The sequence below is a fragment of the Protopterus annectens genome, chromosome 13.part0 (assembly GCF_019279795.1).
Source record: "Protopterus annectens isolate FY-2018-M chromosome 13.part0, PAN1.0, whole genome shotgun sequence".
Lineage (NCBI taxonomy): Eukaryota > Metazoa > Chordata > Ceratodontiformes > Protopteridae > Protopterus > Protopterus annectens.
Window position 1 is genome coordinate 786,600,579 of NC_056747.1, and position 23,653 is coordinate 786,624,231.

The following is a 23,653-nucleotide window of genomic DNA, read 5'->3' on the forward strand; positions in this document are numbered from 1 at the left end:
AAAGGAAGCCAATCTGGTGGTCCCCTGCCATAAACAAACTCTACAACAGAAGAAAGAAACTGTTGCAAAAAAGAGTAAAATCCCATGATTGGAGAAACTCCCTGGTCAGCTTCAGTAAGAAGCTGAGATCCCTCATAAAATCCTCCAAAGCTAGTTATGAAAACAAAATCACCACTGACTCTAAAGACAACCACAAAGCATTCTATAGCTATGTCAAGAACCTCAATGGCAACACTCAGACCTGCTCTGAGTTACAGCACAATGGCACTAAATATACAGAACCAACAGATATTGCCAACATCCTCGCAGATAGGTTCAGTGCTAACTTTACCCCTCTGTCATCCCCTAAAGGGCCCATCTCTATACCAGAAGAATGCAAAGTTCCTGTAATCACGGCTGCACAGGTAAAAAACACACTATCCTGACGACATCACAGGCTGTGTTCTACATGAACTACAGAATGAACTGGCACCCCACCTAAGTACCATGTTCAATCATAGCCTTACCTCAGGCTATGTGCCCACTGAAGGGCGCACAGTGACAGTTATCCCACTCCACAAAGGGGGAGCCACCACAGACCCCAGAAACTACTGCCCATTTAGCCTAACGAGCCTGGTCTGCAAGGCTATGGAGTGTATCATCATGGAACTTATAAACAATGACATTGGTAATCTCCAAACTCAGGACCCCACCCAGTTCAGGTTTGTAAAAGGCAAATCATGTCTCCTAAACCTGATAGACTTCTTTGAAGCAGTCACCAAAGCCGTAGATGAGGGTAAGGTGGTTCACACAGCCTATCTAGATCTCACCAAGGCTTTTGACACCATCCCCCACTCTGGAATTATAGATAAACTCACTAAACTAGGTATAAATCCCTATGTCACAAGATGGGTTGCCAACTGGCTCACTGACAGAACCCAAACTGTGAAAGTAGCAGACTCCAAATCCAGCTTCAGACCAGTGACAAGTGGAGTACCACAGGGTTCAGTTCTGGGTCCTCTCCTGTTTGGTATCTACTTCTCTGAAGTACAGGCCAACACAGAAGGTCTTAGGCTAATGAAGTTCGCAGATGACTGCAAACTAGGAGCCATAATCAAAACTCCAAAAGATGTGGACATCTTACAAATGGGCCTTGCTGAGACAGATGCCCGGTGTCAAAGCCATGGCCTCAAGCTCGATGCCAAAAAGTGCATTGTCATTCCCTTTGGTAAAAACTCAGTACCCATGAACTACCACATAGGTGGTACTCTACTTAACACCGAAAGTGTGATAAGAGACCTTGGGACACAGGTGGACAGTAGTCTCTCCTTTGATAATCACATCACCACAGTAGTCAGGAAATCCTTCTATGTGGCACACCTCATCACAAAAGGTTTCTCATCCAGGGAAAAAGAGGTCATTGTTCCCCTCTACTCGTCATTCATTAGACCAATTATAGAGTACAATGCCCCTTTTGGTATGTACCTCACAAGACATCTACAACAACTGGAAAGGCCACAGAAATACCTCTCAAAGAGGATTACCGGCCTCAAAGAGATGCCCTATGCAGACCGTCTCAAAAAACTGCAGCTTTACTCCATTACATATCGTCTACTCAGAGACGATCTCTGTCTAACACACAAAGCTATGTCAAACCCAGAGCTTTTAGACATGCTCCACTTAAAGAAATCCCAATCCCTACGAGCTACATGCTCTAGGGACCTAAACCTCATCACCACAATAAACAGAACATGCTGGAGGGATAGATTCCTGTCCCAGAGACTTCCCATACTCTGGAACCAACTACCTATCTATATCAAACAAAGCTCCTCATTAGCATTCTTCAAAAAAAATCTTGATGATTGGATGGGAGATAGGAAATTCACCCCAGGGATCACTTCTGTGGCTCTGCTCGACAGTGGCACAGGAAAATAATTTTCTTGGGTGGCGAAAGCCAGGGTACCTTTGGCTAGGCTTATATAGGCCCTAGGGCCAATAGCCTAGTACCTACCTATGAACCTATTTATTGCAAGGTTTTGTACCCTTACCAACTGCAACATTCCTAGTTATACTGACATCTGGTGGAACTAAGTGGCTATGAACAACCATGTCAGACACATTTCTAGCTCTTTTATACGAAATGTTCATATGGCTGGACAACACTTCCCTCAAATATCTGTCCCGCAAAATCATAGGCCAAAATTGCCAAACTTTCTTAACCACTAAATCTGTAATTATATTAAATGTTGTCACAAAATAAATTTCATTTTTATCCTTTTTATCTTTTTCATTCTGCAAAGTCTGTAAATAGATGGTGCTATGATGAGACATGCTTTTAGTCCTCTTATCCCAACCACTTAAAGAATTATTCCCATTTCTCTGAATGGTATTAGCATTATTACTCCCATATCTCATTTTGATGATTTTTTGCTTAGTCTATGTCACAATATTTATGTCATAACCTCTACTAATGAACACTGTAAAGCCTCAAGTATTTCCTTATCAAATAAATAATCAGTACTACACAACCTATTAATTCTCAAAAATTCATTATAAGGTAGTACAGAAATTAAATGTTGGGGGTGGCAACTACCCCCATACAAAAATATGTTTCTTTGATCAAAATTTCTGTGTATACCAGTCCCCAGACCATCCAACTGGATGTCAAGGAAACTGACCCGGGAACCCAGCTGCACTCCATCAAACTGAAGACCCATATTATTAGATTGTAGGTCATTAACAAAAAGCTGTGTATCCCCATTCCTCTCTTTACACAAGAAGATCAAATCATCTATAAATCTAAAGTATACAATCATCTCAGATCTATAGAAATGATGGGGATAAATATATTCTTCCTCAAATTTTGCCATCACCAAATTTGCATACATGGGGGCAAAGGCTGTCCCCATACCTGTACCCTGCAATTGGTGAAAAATGTTCCCATTAAATGTGAATAAATTATTCTTTAAGCAAGAAAGAACCAGGTCCATTAGGAAGTGAGACATAGGTGAGTCATCCAAAAAATGAAATAAAGCTTGCACGCCTACATTATGTCTTATATTAGTGCAGAGAACAACGCACTTTACAAACATACCTTAGCAAGCACACAGGCAAGATGGGTATTTTTGTGCTTGAAAAGGTGGACCAGGATGTGAGAGGGGGGGGTCCCTGGGAGACCAGGATTAAGGTAAGGGAACTATATTGGCAACTGCTTTTAGAGGCTAATAGGACCCCGGGGCTTAATGAACATTTATCTATTGCCCCTATATTGAAAATGAGAGCTGCAAAATTGTAACTTGTGTGGTCTCTGTTTTATGACAATGCTGCAATATGTTTTTAATATATGTTTAATGAAATGTATATGCCTTTAGCCTATTCATGTTGTATTTAGGTGAATGTTACTTCATGCACTTTATTATACAGGTTTACTTATGTAATTTATTTTGATTAAAGAATTTAATAATGCATTTATATATATATATATATATATATATATATATATATATATATATATATATATATATATATATATATATATATATATATTTATATACACACATTTAAGCATTTATATTTATATATTTAAATACTCTTATTCCTATATTTATATATTTGTATATTCATGCATTGACATGCTAGTATTTATATAGGAACATGTCAGGTTGGTTTTAAACTGCTTTTATGATCTATTTCTTTAACTGCATTAGTTTTAATTCATTAAATAATTATGTAATTAAGGGATCATGGGGTTTAAAAGAGGAAGTAGCAACTTGTGATGCATTTATTCATACATCTGAAGAAGTCGTGTTGACGAAAATGCTGTGGGGAGTGTTGCGTTTATGTTTTGAATAAACGACTGTTGCTTCTGACTACTGCTTGGTACGTGACTTTGTGGACCTCCTTTTGGTGCCTGTACCTGATTTTTGTTGGTTGCCAGTATCTTCAGGCATCTTGCCTCATTGTTTTGTTTGTATATTAGTGTAGAGACTTTTAACATCCATACACAACCAGTACATGGTATCATTCCAAGTAATACCCTTAATTTTATCCAAAAAGTCTTGGCTATCTCTAATATAGGAAGAAGTACTCAAAACATATTTTTTCAAATATTCATGTAACAAACTAGAAACATTTTTCAAAAAGTAAGTAGTGTTTGAGGATATCCCTGCAGATGTCCTGATAGGGAATGATTTTGATAATGCAGTACCATGTGTTTATGCAGTTACACTCAGTCAGGCTTGGAGACAAGCATGTGGGTCCGGTAGCCTGAGGGAGACCCAGGCAGGCCACACACTTGCAAACAGGACTGGTGAGGTGGTTACTTCAGGGAGGGAGCTACCCTGTACCAGTGAGACTGAAGGTGAGCCACAGCTGCTTGTGGATACTGATGTTCCCTTGGACAGAGTGACTGCAAGGGGAGAGGTGAGTAGTAGTACCCAGGCTGACAGTGAGGCACCACTGTCAGAGGATACCAGACTTCCTGTGGAAGGGGAGCTGGGAAGGGTTACAAAGTTGAGACAGGCTCACCTCTCAGACCTTACATTACAAGGGCTGAGAGAGGTAGCTAGTGAGGTACCTGATTCTCAAGGGAAGGGGGATCTATATACTGGGACAAAGGGTTACTGTATAAAGAGTGGACTCCTGAGGGAGGGATAGAGGGTGAGAGAATACAGTAGTTGGTAGTGCCTAGAGCCTACCATCTGGCACTTCTAGCCATAGCCCATGATATTCCCTTTGCAGGTTATATGGGCATAAAATGTACAAAGAGATGTATTATGCAGAACTTCCATTGGCCTGGAATTTCCAGAGATGTAACAGGGTATTGCAGGACCTGTGAGCAGCGCCAAAAGGTAGACAAGGCGAAAGCTCCTTTGATGCCTTTGCCTGTGACTGTGGAGCCATTTCAGAGGGTAGCTATGGATATTGTGGGGTTTCTGAGTGCCCCAGGTTCTACAGGGAAAAAGTATATCCTAGTGGTAGTAGATTATGCTATGAGATACCGTGAGGCAGTGGCTCTCTCCTCCATTGAGGCAGAAAAGGTGGCAAATGCTCTGTTAGAGATTTTCAGCAGGGTAGGTTTCCCAAAAGAAATACTGACTGACAGAGGTGCCAATTTCATGTCAGACCTGCTGGCTTGTCTGTGGAAGTACTGTGGGGTGAAGCACCTAAAGACCACCCCCTACCATCCCTAGACTAATGGTCTTGTTGAGAGGTTAAACTCTACACTCAGGATGATGCTACGGGCATTTGCAAACAAGTTTAAGAGGGACTGGGATGAATATTTGCCCCATCTGTTGTTTGCTTACAGAAAGGTTTCCCAGGAATCCACGGGTTTTTCACCCTTTCAGTTGCTGTATGGGCATAGGGTGAGGGGGCCTCTAGACTTAATTCGAGATGAGTGGGTGGGTGAGTGTGAATCCCAAAAGGAGTCTGTTGTGGCATATGTCCTAAACCTCAAGACAAGACTCAGGGAACTCATGGGCATGGCCCAGGAGATTCTGGCAGAAGCCCAACAGCAGAAAAAGGTCTGGTATGACAGGAATACTCGAGCTAGACAGTATGCTGTAGGGCAGCAGGTAATGGTTCTTGTTCCTGTTAGACACGTCAAGCTGCAAGCAGCTTGGGAGGGACCATACAAAGTGGTAAGGAAGGTCAGTGATGTTAACTACATGGTAGAACTGCTAGGCAGGAGGCAGGGGCGCAAATTGTACCATGTTAACATGCTGAAACCTTACCATGATAGGGAGACCCATGTGCTGAGTATTTACAGTGGATTGCAGGAGGAGTCTGAGGGAGATTTGCTGACTGATCTCCTCAGTGAGGCTTGGACTGATACATCAGTGGAAGGGGAAGCAATGTCCCAGCAGCTATCTCCTACCCAGGTTCGAGAAATATGAGCAGTGTTACAGGAGTTTGGGGATATGTTCACTGGGAAACCAGGTGCAGCACCATGTGGATACAGGACCCTAAAGGCTTATTTGGCAGGCCCCTTATACGGTGCCTGAGAGAGTCAAAAAGACTCTGAGGGAGGAGATACAGGAAATGTTGGAAAAAGGGGTAATTCAGGACTCCAGTAGTCCCTGGGCCTCCCCAGTGGTACGGGTGCCAAAGAAGGATGGCAGCACCAGGTTCTGTGTGGACTACAAGAAATTAAATAGTCACACAGAGTCAGATGCTTACCCCATGCATATGACAGACAAAGCCCTAGAACAGCTGGGTGGGTCTAAGTATCTTACCACCATTGATCTTACCAATGGTTACTGGCAGGTGTCATTGACTCCCAATGCTAGGGAGAGATCAGTCTTTGTGACTCCTTTTGACTTGTATGAGTTCACAAAGATGCCCTTTGGGATGAAAAATGACCCAGTGACTTTCCAGAGGCTGGTAGATCATATCCTAGCAGGGGCAGGAGATTTTGCCCTTGCTTACCTAGATGATATTGCCATCTACTGTCAGTCCTGACAAGATCACCTTCGGCATGTCAGGGAGGTGCTGGGCAGACTACAGAGGGCAGGGTTGACCATCAAGCCCAGCAAATGTCAGGTGAGTATGGCAGAGGTCTCCTACCTGGGACATAGAGTGGGGAGTGGTAAAATCAGGCCAGAACTGGCCAAAGTGGAAGCCATTCAGGCATGGCCTGTACCTGTTACCAAAAAGCAGGTGAGGGCATTTTTAGGGACAGCAGGGTACTACAGAAGGTTCATCTACTGTTATAGTACCATAGCTGCTCCCCTCACCAACCTGACAAGGAAAAACAGGCCAGATAAGATAGTGTGGACCCCAGCATGTCAGCAGACATTCCAGAAGCTTAAAGGAGCTTTGGGAGGACCCTTGTGTTAGCCAGTCCAGATTACAGCAATAAATTTGTTGTGCAGGTGGATGCTTCAAACCATGGGGTGGGGGCTGTACTTAGCCAAAGTTCTTCAGAGAGAGAAAGCACTCAGTGGTTTATCTAAATCATCGGCTCCAACTCAGGGAGGAATGCTATGTAGCTGTTGAAAATGAATGTCTATCCATAGTGTGGACACTGCAGAAACCTCAGCCTTATCTGTATGGAAGAAAATTCACTGTAGTTACAGATCACAATCCCCTAACATGATTACATCGAGCCAGCCAGCAAAATGCCTAGTTGCTAAGGTGGAGCCTAGGATTGCAAGCATATGATATGACAGTGCAGCACCACAGTGGGTTAGCAATGCCAATGCAGATGGGCTTTCAAGACAGGGAACTGGGTAAGGTTTTCCTAGATAGGCTCAACCCTCTCAAGCAACGTTTCTCAAGCGTCACTTGAAAAACTAGCTTGAGTTCTTGGGGTGGGGGGGGGGGGCGGATTCTGAAGGCTGCCAGCCCAGCTAGATAGAATTTTGTAAATAATTCTATGTCATTTGTGAACAGTAACATGATTTGTATGTTTGCCTTAGAAATGTAAGAAAACTGTATGTTATGTGCCGAGCTTCAAGATTGTAACCACAGTGTACCCTGCTAGAAAAGAGCAGAAATGTGTATAAACTACATGCCTATGCAAATGTATGTGTTTATGGCAAAGGCTGGAATATACAGAGCTAACTTGCAAACTCTATGAAAATAAGCGAAACGTGGTTATGACTCTGTTATCTCTGTTTCAGCTCAAAGCAGACACAATGTCTAGAGTTGTAGGCTTTCCTATTGTCTGGAAACAGAGGTAATTACAGGTTTCCAAGGTAATTGTTTTATGACTTCCTGTCTCAGGCAAGCTTCTAAATCTGGAAAAAGAGAGAGAAACCAGCCCCAGATGGACTGTGATCTCTGTCTGTTCATAAGGGAAATTGTACTTTACTGTTTGTGTACATGTCATCCTCCCAATGTGCACATCCCTCACTGGTGTTAGTGGTGAGGAATGAGGCTCCTTGATTACTGGGCCAGTGCAGGGGCGTCACACCCAGCTCAAAATAATTTCTTTAGTTACACCCAATTGCTCCCCAAATATTTCTGACAGAGTACATTGTAGAGAACTTTTACAATTTGCCATCTCATTACACTCCCAAAATATATGTTCCAAGTTATGTCTTCCTTCCCCATCAGATCTCCAACATTTGCTTATCTACCTGATGACAAATTCCTTGAAGACTGTTTGGAGTACACAGACCCTGTCCTTAGCCTTAGAAAATTCCACCACAGTGACAGCTTGATTGATTCTTGGAGAAGTATCACAGCTTCCTTTGAATACTTGGAAGGTTGACAGAATCCTGAAGTTCAGTAGGAAGGTTCTTCCAGAAAAGGGATCCTGTTTCAGGAAAGTGAACTAGTGATCACCTTGTCCTAGACGGTTGAGAAATATTAATGACTTTGTGACTTTGCAAGGACTGCAGCTGCCAATGGACTACATCTGACAGAGCTATGCAGCAAACTGGGGGCGAGGACACCCAGTAAAAGAACTGAAAGAATAACTTGTACCCATGGTACCAAGTGGAAGGTCTCTGCACACTGGTAGTTTTAGCCAGGCAAAGTTTGCAAAGTAGTGGGTCTTATCCAAAGCTTGAAGAATGAAATCTATCTTTCCTAATCTATCACTGTCTATAGTCATCATATTTTACATCTACGGCTAGCACCAAATAATATAACTGTGTTGTCCATCTGAACCAGCATATGCATTCTTAAACTCATGAGCCTTGATTCAGGATTTGGAAGAGTGGGGAATCTGTGGAGCACTGCCAGTTGTGCAAAAACTTTTTTTTTTAATTAACTTTATAGAAACAGTTTGCAAATACAGCTTTGGCTGTTCTGCAGATGAGATTTTAAATCAAGACCCCATATGTCTGAGTTGGTTGTAGTTCCAGTGGATGTAAAAGATCACATACCACCTATTAGAATGAATAGAGGAAACCTCCTTATGCCCTGGACAATGTTTTCCTCTAGTGGTATGAATACCACCTTGGGTAACCACTAAAAATAAATTCCTAGCCTAGTGGGACTAACCCTGTCAACAAAGGATAACTAAAATAAAATAAAATAAAATAAATTAATTTGATAAGAAACGATGAATCCAGAAATAAAACAACTTACTTTATATATATATATATATATATATATATATATATATATATATATATATATTTTTTTTTTTCATTTCCCAGACAACTCTTTTCATCCTATTCCATAACCCTACAATGCATGCTTTCTGCAAGTCTAATTTCCCTTCCTTCACCTTTATGGCCTTCATAACTGTACACAATACTGTAGGTGTAGACTTACAAATGCCACATGCACTGGAAGGACGTCTTCAATATGTCTAGAATCCAAACCTCAGGCTTTGCACCCCAGCATGCTGCTGGCATTTACCACTGCTCTTTCCCATTGTCTGAGTCAGATTAAGGATCATTGTTTCCCCCAGTCTGAGCCACTCCACTGGAACTGTAAGCTATAGAAAATATGTTGATCTTGCTGTCCAAACCCACTGTGATATCAGTTACAAAAATATAAAAAATGGAACCAGTCCCAGCACTGAACTTGGGGCACTAATCATCTTACTGATTTTCTCCTGACAGCGTCTCTTTGACAGCCATCCAACACATCAGATCAGGAAGCCACGTCGCTATTTTAGACATTTGTAAGAATATGCAGTTGAAAATGTTAAGCATGGAACTGGGTCCTCAATGCAGGTTTAGTCTGAGGTTCTTGCTCAGTAAGGCTATCACCAGGGTCACTGTTTGACTCTATGGGTGGTACACTTTTATTGCATCACTAATCTTGCAGAATTTGCAATCAGAAACCAGCTTTTTCTTGGAAAGCTTTCTAACATTCTGAGGGGAGCCCATCTAATTTCCTGTTTTTCTCCTTCTTATGACTTGCATGCTAGCCTCTGATGTAAATCATATACAGAGATTCTATTTATGCTCAAATATAGTGCAGAATGTTAAGTCTCAATACATTCTCACTTTTGTGAATACAAGGAATTCCTTCGATAACTGTTTATTTCTCAGGCTAATATGTGTGCGTGCCTTTTTAAATGTCCTGCTATTATACATAGCCTGTACCTTCCTAATTAACCTTAACTGCACAGCCTTTTGCCTTCCTTGACTAGTAGGATTACCATTTAATCCCCTGAATCTTTTCTTTGACATCATTGCTTCATGTTTAATTTTACATTATTATCAGGAATTGCAGAAAGCTCTTTTTAGCATGAATATTTATTTATTTCTCTGGTTTTGAAGTTCCAGCCATTTATAAGCTTTCAGCTGTTGTTCCAAGACTTCATCTTTTCCTTTCTTTCCCTTTCTGTTCAACGGCAGTGACAAAAAAGTGTAATTTTATAAAATATCACTTTACTGTGTCCACACAAACTGTGATGTATATTGTGATCAGCTCTGACTACATTCCCCTGAGGAATTACTAATGATGCCAGATCTGTGCACTTTTTGTTTTTTCATTATGTAGGTGCTGTGAAATAAAGATGCTTTAAAACAAAAAGTCCTCACATCAGTTCACATTATTATCAGTTGAGGAGCGGGCATGTGGAATACAATTCTGAGCTCACAGATACAGCAATTGATAAATGGAGCATCCTGCTATAGGAAATGATGGAGAGTGAAACAATCACTGGATTTAAAATGAACAATCGTAGGATTTAAGAATGTATAGGAGCATCATAAGGAAACCTGAAGGTTATGTGTAAAGACAAACAGACTTGTAGGAAAACAGTGAAATGACACTCTCAGGCAGATTGGGTGGGCTATAAACCAAGATGCCTAATGAAGGATACATTAATATGAATCTCTGTGCATGGCTTCCTAGGCATTTCTTACTATTCTTCTGGAAAACTGTGTGCTCATTTCCTTTGTTACTATTATGTAGCTCATTCTGAGGATATGAGAGGAGTTTTTAATGAGACCTGAAAAAATGTAAAATTTTCTGTACGTTTATCCCCATTTCTTCAGCATTTTGAATAGTCACTGTGTACATATCCCAAAACACTGTAGCTTTCCACCAGGGAATGTTCATTTTTGGATTTTTTCTTTTAGTAATGTTAGGAGAGGGGGACATATTTTGTTTGGGGTGGGTGGCCTGGAAATACCATAGAGGGTGAACAGTTTACTGTTACACAGGCTTCCAATCATGCAGGGCACAAACAAAGGCTGTGGGATTCAAACCCAAGTCATTTTGGCGGATGCATTATTGTTGCTCAGTTTATCATTCTTACCCTAGCTATAATATCACCGCTAGTAAATACTAGAATGATTTGTTGTGGGAGAGCAGCCTTTTGAAAGTTAAATAATTGTCCTTACATTTATATAAAGCTTCATTAGCAGCTTCCATTGCAGTTCACCCAGACATTTCTGTCACACTCTGCCACTGCCCAGTTTTGCAAGAAGAAGAAGAAGACAAAACTTTCCAGGAGCAAGACTACATGGTTCTTTGATGACACACACTCATCTGTTATGCCTTCAGTAGAAATATGATCTCCATTCTGGTGTGGGTCAACCACTCAATAAATTCTATCCTTTCATTTGGATGACACGGGTCACTGACAGTAAAAACCAGGAGTCTGGTTATAAAAGGGAGATATAGGGGTCAACTACTGCAAATCTCATTGCCCATAGATAAGATATTGTCCATTTCAGCAATGGTAAGCCAGTTGTGACTCTTATTATTTGACTGAAACCATAAGACAGAAATTTCAAAAGGCTGAAAAGTCACTTGACTGAAACCCGTAAGACTGAATTTTGACATACAAATTGTAAACTGGACCATATAAAACCAGACTAGTGTGATCCTGGAGTTAGTATATATAGTTAGGGGGGGTGGGGGGCACAGCCCCCCATATTGGGGGTGTGTGGGTGGCATAGCCGCCCACCTAGTCTGGTTTTATATGGTCCAGTTTAAAATTTAGTATGTTGAAATTGAGTATTATGGGTTCAGTGTTATGGGTTTCAATCAAGTGACTTTTCAGTCTTTTGAAATTTGACTGTCAGCGGGCTCGAATGAGATTTCTACTAATTCTAGCTGTGTCAGCGGGCTCGAATGAGATTTCTACTAATTCTAGCTGTGTCAGCGGGCTCGAATGAGATTTCTACTAATTCTAGCTGTTCAGGTTCACCATCTAATAGTGATATAGCTAGATTGAGTTTCATCACTTCTTTTTCTATTGATGCCCCTTTATTGAAATCAATTATTTTCAAAAATTGTTTTTTTCTTCTCGATGACATATCGATTAGAAATCATCTGGGTGATTCTCCCTTTGTGGTTTTCAGACAGGGAAAGAATTTGAAAAGTGTTCTTGAGAGTACTGCCCCAGGATGTCATTTACCACATTGTGGCATGTTTAAATGCGAGGCTTGCCGTTGGTGTAAATACATTAATGTTGTCACTTCATTTGTTGTAAAAGAGAAAAAGTATTACATCAAGGGTAAATTCAATTGCAATACAAGAAGGGTTGTTTATTTGACTTCATACTTGAAATGTCCCACTTTTTATGTGGGTAAAACAGAAAGGCCCCTCAAAAGTAGAATTTATGAGCATCTATATGCAATTGATAAAAAGAACTTGAATAATGCCTTGGCTAGACACTTCAGTACTTTCCCTAACCATGAGTTTAGATTCCTGGTTATTGAGAAAATATATGATAACATAAGGGGCAGACCTAAAGATTTGAAGCTTGATGAAAAAGTGCTTATTTGGCAGCTTTAGCTGAATGCTTTACTTTTTCTGGGTTTAAATGACTCGGTATCTATTAAAAGCATTTTGAAATTGAAGGCCTCGATGAGATAAGGCTATAGATATGCCTTATTTATAACTATGTTAATTTATTTTTCTCCCTTTTGTAATAATTCTCAAGGAGATGACGTGGGGTTTTCTATATGTGTATGTATACATTTTATAAATATATAAATTTTTTAGATATTTTATATAACTTTTGATGTTATAAACATGTCTAAATGTTTTAATTGAATTGATGTATTGTTTTAATACACACATATATGTCTTTGAATTTTTATTGAGGTGTTCTTTGAAGTGGTTTGGTACTTTAATTGGAGGCTTGTTCTTTGTGAAAAGGAAATGATGTAATGATTTGTGAATTTATTTAAATGCATCTGTTTGTCTTTTTCATTTGTCTGAAGAAGTTTGCTTAACTTAGTAAACGAAAACGCTAACCTTGAACATTGATCCTAGTGTGGTTTGTTCCTTCTTTTGTGATTTTTGAAATACACGGACCTGGGCATGTTAGACTGTGGCTGCTATACTGTCAGAACTGTAAGTGACACTGTGTCACCTCTTATAGTGATAGTGTGACATCGCAGAGACAGAATAATTAGCAGACATTGTTGCAACATTGCTAGTGCCATATGTGCATTAATACAGAAATGTATTGGTTAGTGTCCTCTATAAAAAAAAACTTTATGCTGGCAAGATTTATTGCAGATTCAGGTTTCAAACATCCTTTTTTCTTCAACTCTTCTTGACTTGCAGTTGTGAGTCAAAATGTTTATCCTCGGTACCTCAAAAAACTAAGGTAATCAATGCACGCAGAGTTTTTCTTATTGTCTTAAGTGCTATTCCCAGGGGTTCATAATATAATGAATGTGGTGCACTATAGCTCTATCCATTATAATATCACAGTTCTATTTGACAGAGTAAACAGTTCACGTCTTCATCTGAGGAAGCAAGCCTTCCTCCACACACTTGCGTTTTTCTGCTGAACTAATGAAATGTATGAACTGTGCATTTTGTTTCTGCCTTCCAGAATATCGACATCACAAATTTCAGCAGTAGCTGGGGAGATGGGCTAGCTCTTTGTGCCCTGCTACACACTTACCTTCCTGCACACATCCCTTATCAAGAGCTCAGCACGCAGGACAAGGTGAGTGTATTTCCTATTGCTTGTTCATAGTGACTTCATCTTTGTCACATGTGAGCAGCCAGTATTGTTACATCCCAGACTGACATACTGGAAATTCATAATCTCTACTTGTTTTCTTTTCCAGAAACGGAATATTACACTGGCATTCCAAGCAGCAGAGAGCGTTGGTATCAACACTGCACTGGTGAGTGTCTTCTGCAGAAGGAATGACAGCATGGAAAACATCGATGCCTACTCAGGCAGTGTGTAAAGTCTCAATGAATTGTTACAGCACATACAGATTCCCATGAGAAACCACAATGCAATTAAACCCTGAAATGCAGTCTTCACATGTTTTAACTTGGAATTAGAAAACATTAAAAAGCTACACACAAATCCCTAAGCCTGTTGACTGTAATGGTATAAGCTGGTGGCTCTCTGGCCAGAGCTTCTCCTGTGTGGCTGACTGGTAGTGCTTCAGTTGGATAATGATATGTTTTTATCCAGCATCATTCTGTGCCTTTTGTAAACTTATGCCATTGTGTAGAATGCTACGGAATACTATTAGGAAATCTGAATTTAAATTACCACACATATTCACAAGAAAGAGAATCTGTAGGTAAAACTGTGTTTTAACTGTTTTTTTTTAAACTTAGTATAATCACTGGATGCAAATAAGAATAAATGACATTTTGGGATGCAGCAAATTCTAGTTTTATGTTCATTTTTGTTATTTTCTGGTGGTCGCTGAATTATAGTGATACAGATAGGATACTTCACAGTCTTTCCCTATGTCTCTGACTCAGTTTCCTTCTCTCTGTCCCCCAGCCACATCTGTAGTGGTTATCCATTACACTGCTCACAGATACCTGTGGAAAAAGATGGACTTGCCTGGGTGCCCAAAATCATCTTCACTGCTTTAGAGAAATTCCTTAATATCTCTAGGATTTAGTGATTTGGAATTTCAATATCAGATACTGGGGATTCTGAGGAGTTTCTTCCCCTGCATGGAGGTGTGGGTTGAAGTACCTTGCAGAAAAAGTAATTTCTCTATAGATATCGAGCACTGGTTGTGTTAACTAGCTACATCAAATGAGCAATCGATGAATGCGGCTTCAGTGGATGATACTGCAAATGTGCCATGGTATCATGGCAAATCGACATACATACATACATACACACACACACACACACACACACACACACACACACACACACACACACACACACACACACGCACACACTCAGACATGCACATGTTCAGACCGTGTGGTGTTTTTGCCCCCCCCCCCCCCCCCCCCCCAGAAATAACTACTGCGTCTGCCTTTTTTCAGGAAGCAAGAACACCAGAAAATGCCCTTTCCCACAGAAACAACAAAAAAATAGCTCTGGTATTTAACTTCCAAGAAAATATTTTCCCACCTCCACCTACTGAAATTGACTGCCTAGAGTGAACAATGCCGAGGTAGCTGATGAAGTCAACAGATACCTTACCTCTGTGAAAGCCAGTCACATTTGTAACTTTTAGTTTTGGAATAATACTTTTTTTCTGTTTAGCTAACCTCAAAGTCTCAAATTTCTCTGTTTTAAGATGATTATGCAAGAAAAGCAGTGCAGTGCTTAGCCTGATATCTGTTATGCTTAGACTTGTTGCAGTTTACTGCATGCTTATCACCCTTATCTGATTGGCAGGAACATGACAGTTGTTGAGTTGTGAGCAATGATATTGCAGTGCAAATAATGCAATGAGGGAAGCTGCAGAATGAGGAATGCCTGTTGTCAGGCATAGTGCTTTGCTACATGTCCTACACGTTAGCATCAGGCAGCTGGCTATCAGTGCAGGAGATGTCTGTCAGTCTGTCCGATAATCTGCTAACCTTGGTTTGGAAATGTGCTTGAAATAATAAGAAGGACCAGTCACAGTGGAGAAGGCTGAACATACAACTTAACTTCATTGGATGGGAGATGGAGGTCTTGGCATTTAATTCAGCATATAGAATCTGTCATAGAAATCAGGTCCTGTCACGTGATGGAGCACTGGCCTACATGAAGCAAGCAGACACACAATGCACCAGTGCTTTAATAAGGGGAGAAAATGTATGCAGTTCTCCTGATCATGGTGTGTTGCCAGGAAGCCAGCATCCATTCCTAATTCCTACAGAGTAATGTGACCCTCTACAGCCATGTTAAGCATAGATCGTAGTGGCTGTAGCCCATTAGGAAGATGAAAAAGCTGTTAGTGGGAATGTGACAAAGGCACATCCGATGACCAAAGACAAAAACTTAGTTATTAAAATAATCTCAAGGCAACTCCTTTCCTATTATATGAAAGGAAAGTAGCTTGATATAAAAGCAGTTATTACTGAAATCAAATATTAATTTAGATAGCATTTTAAATTACAGAAGAAAATGCATTTATTATTTGTCTTTGCTGTTTCCTCCATCCTACTTGCAAATGGCATTCTGAAAAACATCAAGTACCAGAAATGTTATGGAAAACAAACAGCAAAAATAAATAACCCAAAATGGGCACAGCTCACCAAGATACCAAGTTTATCCCAACTTAGCTGAGCACTTTTGTAAGGAAGACTTCTTTAAGATGAAAGCACTCAACTGAGATGGAATATATGTTTACATATCTTAGCTGTGTCAGTTTCAGTATTTTTTTTTTTACTAACTTGTAAATTGATTTAACCAGTGCTTTGATATCACTTACCCTAAAATGAAAAGTCAGGAGAATAGTATAATTTAATTTTACTGTCTCAGCACTTACAATGTGCCTGAAGATATTACCGTGTGGTCTACACTTTTTGATATACTTAAGCTTTATTTTATCCAACTGATTTGATACATATTAATTTTACTGACATTCAAATACTTACTACAGAGTTACTAGCTATAATTCCCTGAACATAAACTAGCCTATAGAGAGAGTCAGAACATTCATTTTGGCATCTTGTATTTACTTCAATTTATGTGAGTCTTTGAGCTGCTAATATGCCAAAAATGTGGAGTAGAGGGCTTAAGTCTACAATATCCCTTATTGTACAATGTCAGCTTTACATTTATGAAATATTAAATACAAAAAAAATATCAATGAACTCCATCACCAGGTAATTTAGTTTTGGAGTATTCCTCTTGGCTCATTGTTGCGAAGGATATGGCACTGAGGAATCATCACAGAGCTCACTAGATCCATGCGGATATATTACTTCTACTGAAATTGGCCTACAACAATTGTTTGAGCCGTAATATTTCTATTTCTCATCTGACACTTTATTTTTGTTATTAGCCACACAAATTAATTTTGTACTGTTAGGCACTGATTACATCCACTTATCTAAAGATTCTTCTAATTCTGAAAGGGATATTCTTTATCTTGGGAATCCACAACTATTTGTTTATTCTCAAATATTATTTCTACTGTGGAGCATCACACAGGAATTCAATCACATTTCTACTGGTATTCTTTGAACAAGAAACTAGAGCCAGAGATTCAGAATCTGGTATAAGCTGGCATAAGAAGTAAGAAGACCCTAAAATACCTGTTTTTTTTTTTAACTTCATTTTAACAGCACAATCAAACATCCACCTCTATCTAAGATTGTAGGGAGGACCATAACAGTAAGCTGTTTCCACACCTGTGCAAACAAAATATTTAGCTGTAGTGGTAAAAGCAGAGGTCTGTATACATGGTGCCTTTCACCTAAGTGAGTAAAGGGTAACTTCTTTCAAACTTCTGTCAGATGGGAGAGGTAAGACACTAGTGATGGTTACAAGCAAACTGTGGCCCTTTCACTGTAATAGGTTTGGAGTTCAAGTATCTAGCAAAATGTATATGTAAATACTCTATAAAAACAAAACTTTACAAATATTCTTTAGAAATTGGACGACTCTTCTCAAAAATGCCCCAGTGAGATCTGTACTTCCAGACCACTCATTTTAGTAGTTGAAAGCTAAGCAGCTCCTAAAACAGAACTGGGCTACATGAGGACATCCATATTATAAGCCTATCCCTTTGTGAATATTAACAGGGATATTCTGTACCAGTCTAGAAACACTCTACACCCGGTATATTCTTCTAGTGTTGGCTAATGTTAACTGTATCACATTATCAACACATTCATCATCTGGCAGCCTGCCGTCATAGTATTAAGGCTGCCCTTGTATCACATTACATTTTATCCACCAGTCACTTAACACTGTATTATGGCTGACATATCTAACCTGGTATCTCTCACACATACGATCACATGGCCAATGCAGTAGTAAGATCCCAGATGTTTAATATGCCCTCCTAGCAATGAATTCTTGCTGCTTTAGGTCCATTTACCTTAATGACTAGAGGTACCCCTGACCATATGTCACCTACTTGAGTGTCTCCTTCAGTTCCTAAATTACACAGTGATGAAAGCACCTCCTGTCATAAAAAGTATACATGCTCAACACATTGAAAATATCTGAATTTCTTGTACATTTATTGTAAACATTAATGATTCTCTATAAAATATTGTAATATAGGTTACATTTGTGATACTATATAAAATATTGTAATATAAGTTACATTTGTGACACTATATAAAATATTGTAATATAGGTTACATTTGTGATACTATATAAGATGTTGTAATATAGGTTACATTTGTGACACTATATAAAATATTGTAATATAGGTTACATTTGTGATACTATATAAAATATTGTAATATAGGTTACATTTATCTTAAACACTGTTGATACTATATAAAATATTGTAATATAAATTACATTTATCTTGAACAATTTTGACGCTATATAAAAATGTTGTAATATAGGTTACATTTATCTTAAACATTTGTCATGCTATATAAAATATTGTAACATAGAATGCATTGATCTTAAACATTTGTGACGCTACATAAAAATGTAATATAGGTTATATTTATCTTAAACATTTGAGATGCTATAGAAAATATTGTAACATAGATTGCATTTATCTTAAACATTTGTGACGCTATATAAAAATGTAATATAGGTTACATTTATCTTAAACATTTGAGATGCTATAGAAAATATTGTAACATAGATTGCATCTATCTTAAACATTTGTGACGCTATATAAAAATGTGATATAGGTTACATTTATCTTAAACATTTGTGACGCTATATAAAAATGTGATATAGGTTACATTTATCTTAAACATTTGAGATGCTATATAAAAATGTCATATAGGTTACATTTATCTTAAACATTTGTGACGCTATATAAAAATGTCATATAGGTTACATTTATCTTAAACATTTGAGATGTTATATAAAAATGTGATATGGGTTACATTTATCTTAAACATTTGTGACGCTATATAAAAATGTGATATAGGTTACATTTATCTTAAACATTTGAGATGCTATATAAAAATGTCATATAGGTTACATTTATCTTAAACATTTGTGACGCTATATAAAAATGTAATATAGGTTACATTTATCTTAAACATTTGAGATGCTATAGAAAATATTGTAACATAGATTGCATCTATCTTAAACATTTGTGACGCTATATAAAAATGTGATATAGGTTACATTTATCTTAAACATTTGAGATGCTATATAAAAATGTCATATAGGTTACATTTATCTTAAACATTTGTGACGCTATATAAAAATGTGATATAGGTTACATTTATCTTAAACATTTGAGATGCTATAGAAAATATTGTAATAATAGGTTACAGATATGAGGCTGCTATTCATTCTTCTGCTTTACTACCCAACTATGTGACACTTAACTGCATATACTGTATAATTCATTTGGCTTTTGAGATGTATTAACTATGAGGTCTTTTTTAGTTATTATCAGATAGTTTGTTGATATCTGTTGCTGCAGAAATAGCAAACTGAATTATTTTATAATGATTCTCAAGCCCTTTGACTAAATACAATCCATTTTCTTAATTTCTTCAAATTTATTAAATGTATTACTAATGATGATTTTTAAATAACTGACGCTTAGTAGTCACAACAGGAAAGACAGTGATCATGCCACATAAAAGTGGATTTCACAAAATAGAGATTTTGTGTAACTCTAAATTTCCATTTAATTCAACCAAAGGTCCTTGTAAGACCTGAAAGGAATCTTGCTTTGTTAAGCTGTGATTTTATATTATTTAAAATATATTGTCATCATGCTTTTCCTTTTTAGACAACCTAGCCTGAAGATATACAAATATCACATACAGAACTGAGCCATGTGCTAATTTCTGTGTGTTGTATAGGACATGCAGTCAGCTGGCTATTGATTCACCAAAGCCCATTTGGTCAGAGCTAGCCAATCAAATGCAGGTTCTATGATAATAAAATATAACTTACTCTGAAGTTTGTTGACCTGTAAGTTTCTTATAGAAGAGAAAGGGGGCAGGCAGTGTTTCTTCATGAATAGGGTGTGCAGGAGATGGAGGCAGGAGATCTTTGTCTCCAAATAAAAAAAAAAAATCAATAAAGTTAATTTCTTTCAAGTAATCCTGAACAGATGTGCCTTGATGGAATGAGAGTTGATTAAGACAACAGTCCATCCGTGTAGCAGTACAATACTTTTTAAAATATAGAGGTCAAAGTCCCTCTATATTTGCTTAGCTAAAAAATATTATTCATTGTTTATGCAATTACACCACTTTGTACTAAATTTGTATAGTATCATGTTACACAGAGCAGCAATATGGAATAATGCAATAATTTCAGTTATTTAATTAAGCACTGAACTTAGGGTCTCTGTATAATTTTACTCCAAGATTAAGGATGGGTTTCCTGCAAAAGATCAAGTATGTGTTTGGTTAGCAGCTGTTTAATAGACCGTTTATGATCAACTAAGTAGCTGGTTGACAGATTTCCAAGACTGCACAATTCCGATACGGGGGGGGGGGGGGGGCAAGTGGTGGGGAATATGTCCTTATTCCATGTCTCTGTGCTCTTGGGATTAGTATACATAAATAGTAGGGGATATAGGAGTTGAAGGAGGGCTTGTTACCCTGCAAAAAAATATGTTTTTATTTTTTTATTTCTTTAACTTTTGCAAGTTGCAGGGCTATTTCTCATCATATGTGTAGTTGCATGTCAGTGTCTGCCTTTCTGATGTTTTTACATCAATGTTTTGTGTGTCGACGTTGGGTGTATTTGATGGTTCCTCCTATACATATATATATATATATATATATATATATATATATATATATATATATAATATGTGTGTGTGTGGGTGTATGTGTATGTATATGAAACCCCCTATGTGGGCAGGTGATTCCCCCACACCCCCTTCAACTTATATACACCAACTCTGGGACTGCACAACAGTAAAAAAGGATGCATTTCAAGTTTTCAATAGTTTCAGTTTTAGACATGTTTTACATATATATATATATATTTATATATATATATGGGTCTAGGACATTTCACTGAATGCACATTTCACTGAAACTCAGATCACTGAACACAAATCACTGAAAGCACAATTCACTGAAAACTCAATTCACTGAAACACATTTCACTGAAAGTTATATATGGCCTTTTCCCACTGTAGTGCGACCCTGGAGTTAGTATATATATATATATATATATATATATATATATATATATATATATATATATATATATATATATCTATAGTAAGGGGGTGTGGGGAGGCGTAGCCCGCCACATATTTTAAGTATATATTATATTCGGAAAAGAGTAATATATTGGAATTGCAAGTATCTATGTATATATTTCAAAATATTTAAAATATGTGGGGGGGGGGTTATGCCCCTTACACCCCCCTGATGTGAGGGGCGGTGCCCCCCACACTCCACTTACTATATATACATATAAATATATAATTTTATATATATATATATATATATATATATATATATATATATATATATATATATACTAACTCCAGGGTCGCACTACACTGGGGAAAAGGCCATATATAACTTTCAGTGAAATGTGTTTCAGTGAATTGAGTTTTCAGTGAATAGAGCGTTCAGTGAAAAGTGCAAACTAATTTGAATTGTGCTTATATATATTAATTATATATATGTGTGTGTGTTTGTATATATATAAATATATATATATATATATATATATATATATATATATATATATATATATATACATATGGGTCTAGGACATTTCACTGAATGCACATTTCACTGAAACTCAAATGACTGAACACAAATTGCAAGTATCCATGTATATAGTTCAAAATATTTAAAATATGTGAGGGGCTACGCCCCCCCCCCACATCCCCAAATGTGGGGAGGGGCAGTGCCCTCCACCCCACCCTTACTATATATACTAACTCCAGGGTCACACTACAGTGGGGAAAAGGCGATATATAACTTTCAGTGAAATGTGTTTCAGTGAATTGAGTTTTTAGTGAATTGTGCTTTCAGTGATTTGTGTTCAGTCATTTGAGTTTCAGTGAAATGTGCATTCAGTGAAATGTCCTAGACCCATATATATATATATATATATATATATATATATATATATATATATATATATATGGGTCTACTTCAAATTAAGGAAATGCCACTTACCTGAATTTCATATAACCAAGACAAAAACACCAAAGTGGCATTTTAAGGAACACTTACATTACAGATAGTTTAACTAGGGGAAAGGAGTTAGTCAGCCAGCATTTGGGAGTTTGTCCTTTTCCCCATTGTAGTGCAATCTCAGAGTTGGTATATTTAGTTAGGGGGGTGTGAGGGGCAAAGGCCCCCACTTGGATGGGTTTGACATGCTTTGGTATGGCTTTTTTTGTTCTTGTTGGCTGACTGCCTCTTTTCCCTAGTTAAATTATTGTTAATGTAAGTGTTCATTAGTAGTAATAATAAATAAGCACACATCAACCATTACTTCATCCTCATCTATCAACCAGCTTCCCATTAGCTACTCAAAAATATTTTCAAGCTTATTTCCCATAACTCCAGTCCACTGTCGTAACCCCAAAATACTGAAAAATGTCAGTCTCAATGTTAACATAATGCTTATACCCATCTCTGCAAAACATGGCATAATAAACAAACCTTTCTCTACCATACATCACTGTGGTGACATCCACCCCAGTTCAGGTCCTAGTCAAACCCCAAACCAAAAAATACTCTCTAAAAGTTTAAAAATAGTCGCTCTCAACATTAGAAGCATACGCAACAAATTCACAGATTTTCATGCCTGGATGACCCGACACAACCCACACATCCTAGCCACAACTGAGACATGGCTAAAGTCTTAAATAAAAGATCCTGAAATACTACCACCTGGTTATAATAATATTAGGCTTGATAGAAAACATAAACAAGCAGGTGGAATAACTATAATCTTTCCTAATATGTTCACAGTAGCTCCTTATACAGGCACAATTCCAACTTTCGGAAAAGCAGAAATTCAAATCTCATTCCTAAATCTTAATAGAGCCAAAAGTATATGCATTGCTGTGCTATATATCCCCCAGGACAGAGCATTACAATACTTGAAAACATACTATCCTGGATAACTGATGCAATCACAAATTAAATTATCTTCCTGAGTGATGGAAAATGAACTGACAGTCTTTAACAGCAAATTCAATGATCAACAGCATGACCCTCTTTGGATTCAATCAACTTATTAATACTCCAACAAGACATGGCAAAAATAACTCCCAACAATCTATCCTGGATTGGATTCTGGTTACCAACCCATCTAATTTTACCTCCTCAGGTACCTTTCCTGATACGCTAAGTGATCACCTGCCAGCTTATACCCACATGACTATTACACAACTAACAAAGAAACATAAGCTGAAAACTACCTGTAATCTTTCCAGATCCTTCAAGGAGTCTTTCATTGAATCTCTGAAGG

The 23,653-nt window shown here is 38.0% G+C and overlaps 1 protein-coding gene across 3 annotated transcripts in view; it reads left to right on the forward strand.

Moving 5' to 3' along the window:
* The window catches only part of SPECC1 (sperm antigen with calponin homology and coiled-coil domains 1), an 894,647-nt gene that overhangs the window by 844,187 nt on the left and 26,807 nt on the right, over window positions 1–23,653 (forward strand). For all 3 annotated transcript variants that reach the window (XM_044054506.1, XM_044054507.1, XM_044054508.1), the window contains 2 exons: window positions 13,697–13,813; window positions 13,938–13,997. In XM_044054506.1, coding sequence (XP_043910441.1) covers window positions 13,697–13,813; window positions 13,938–13,997 — 177 coding nt within the window. The remainder of the gene's footprint in view (window positions 1–13,696; window positions 13,814–13,937; window positions 13,998–23,653) is intronic.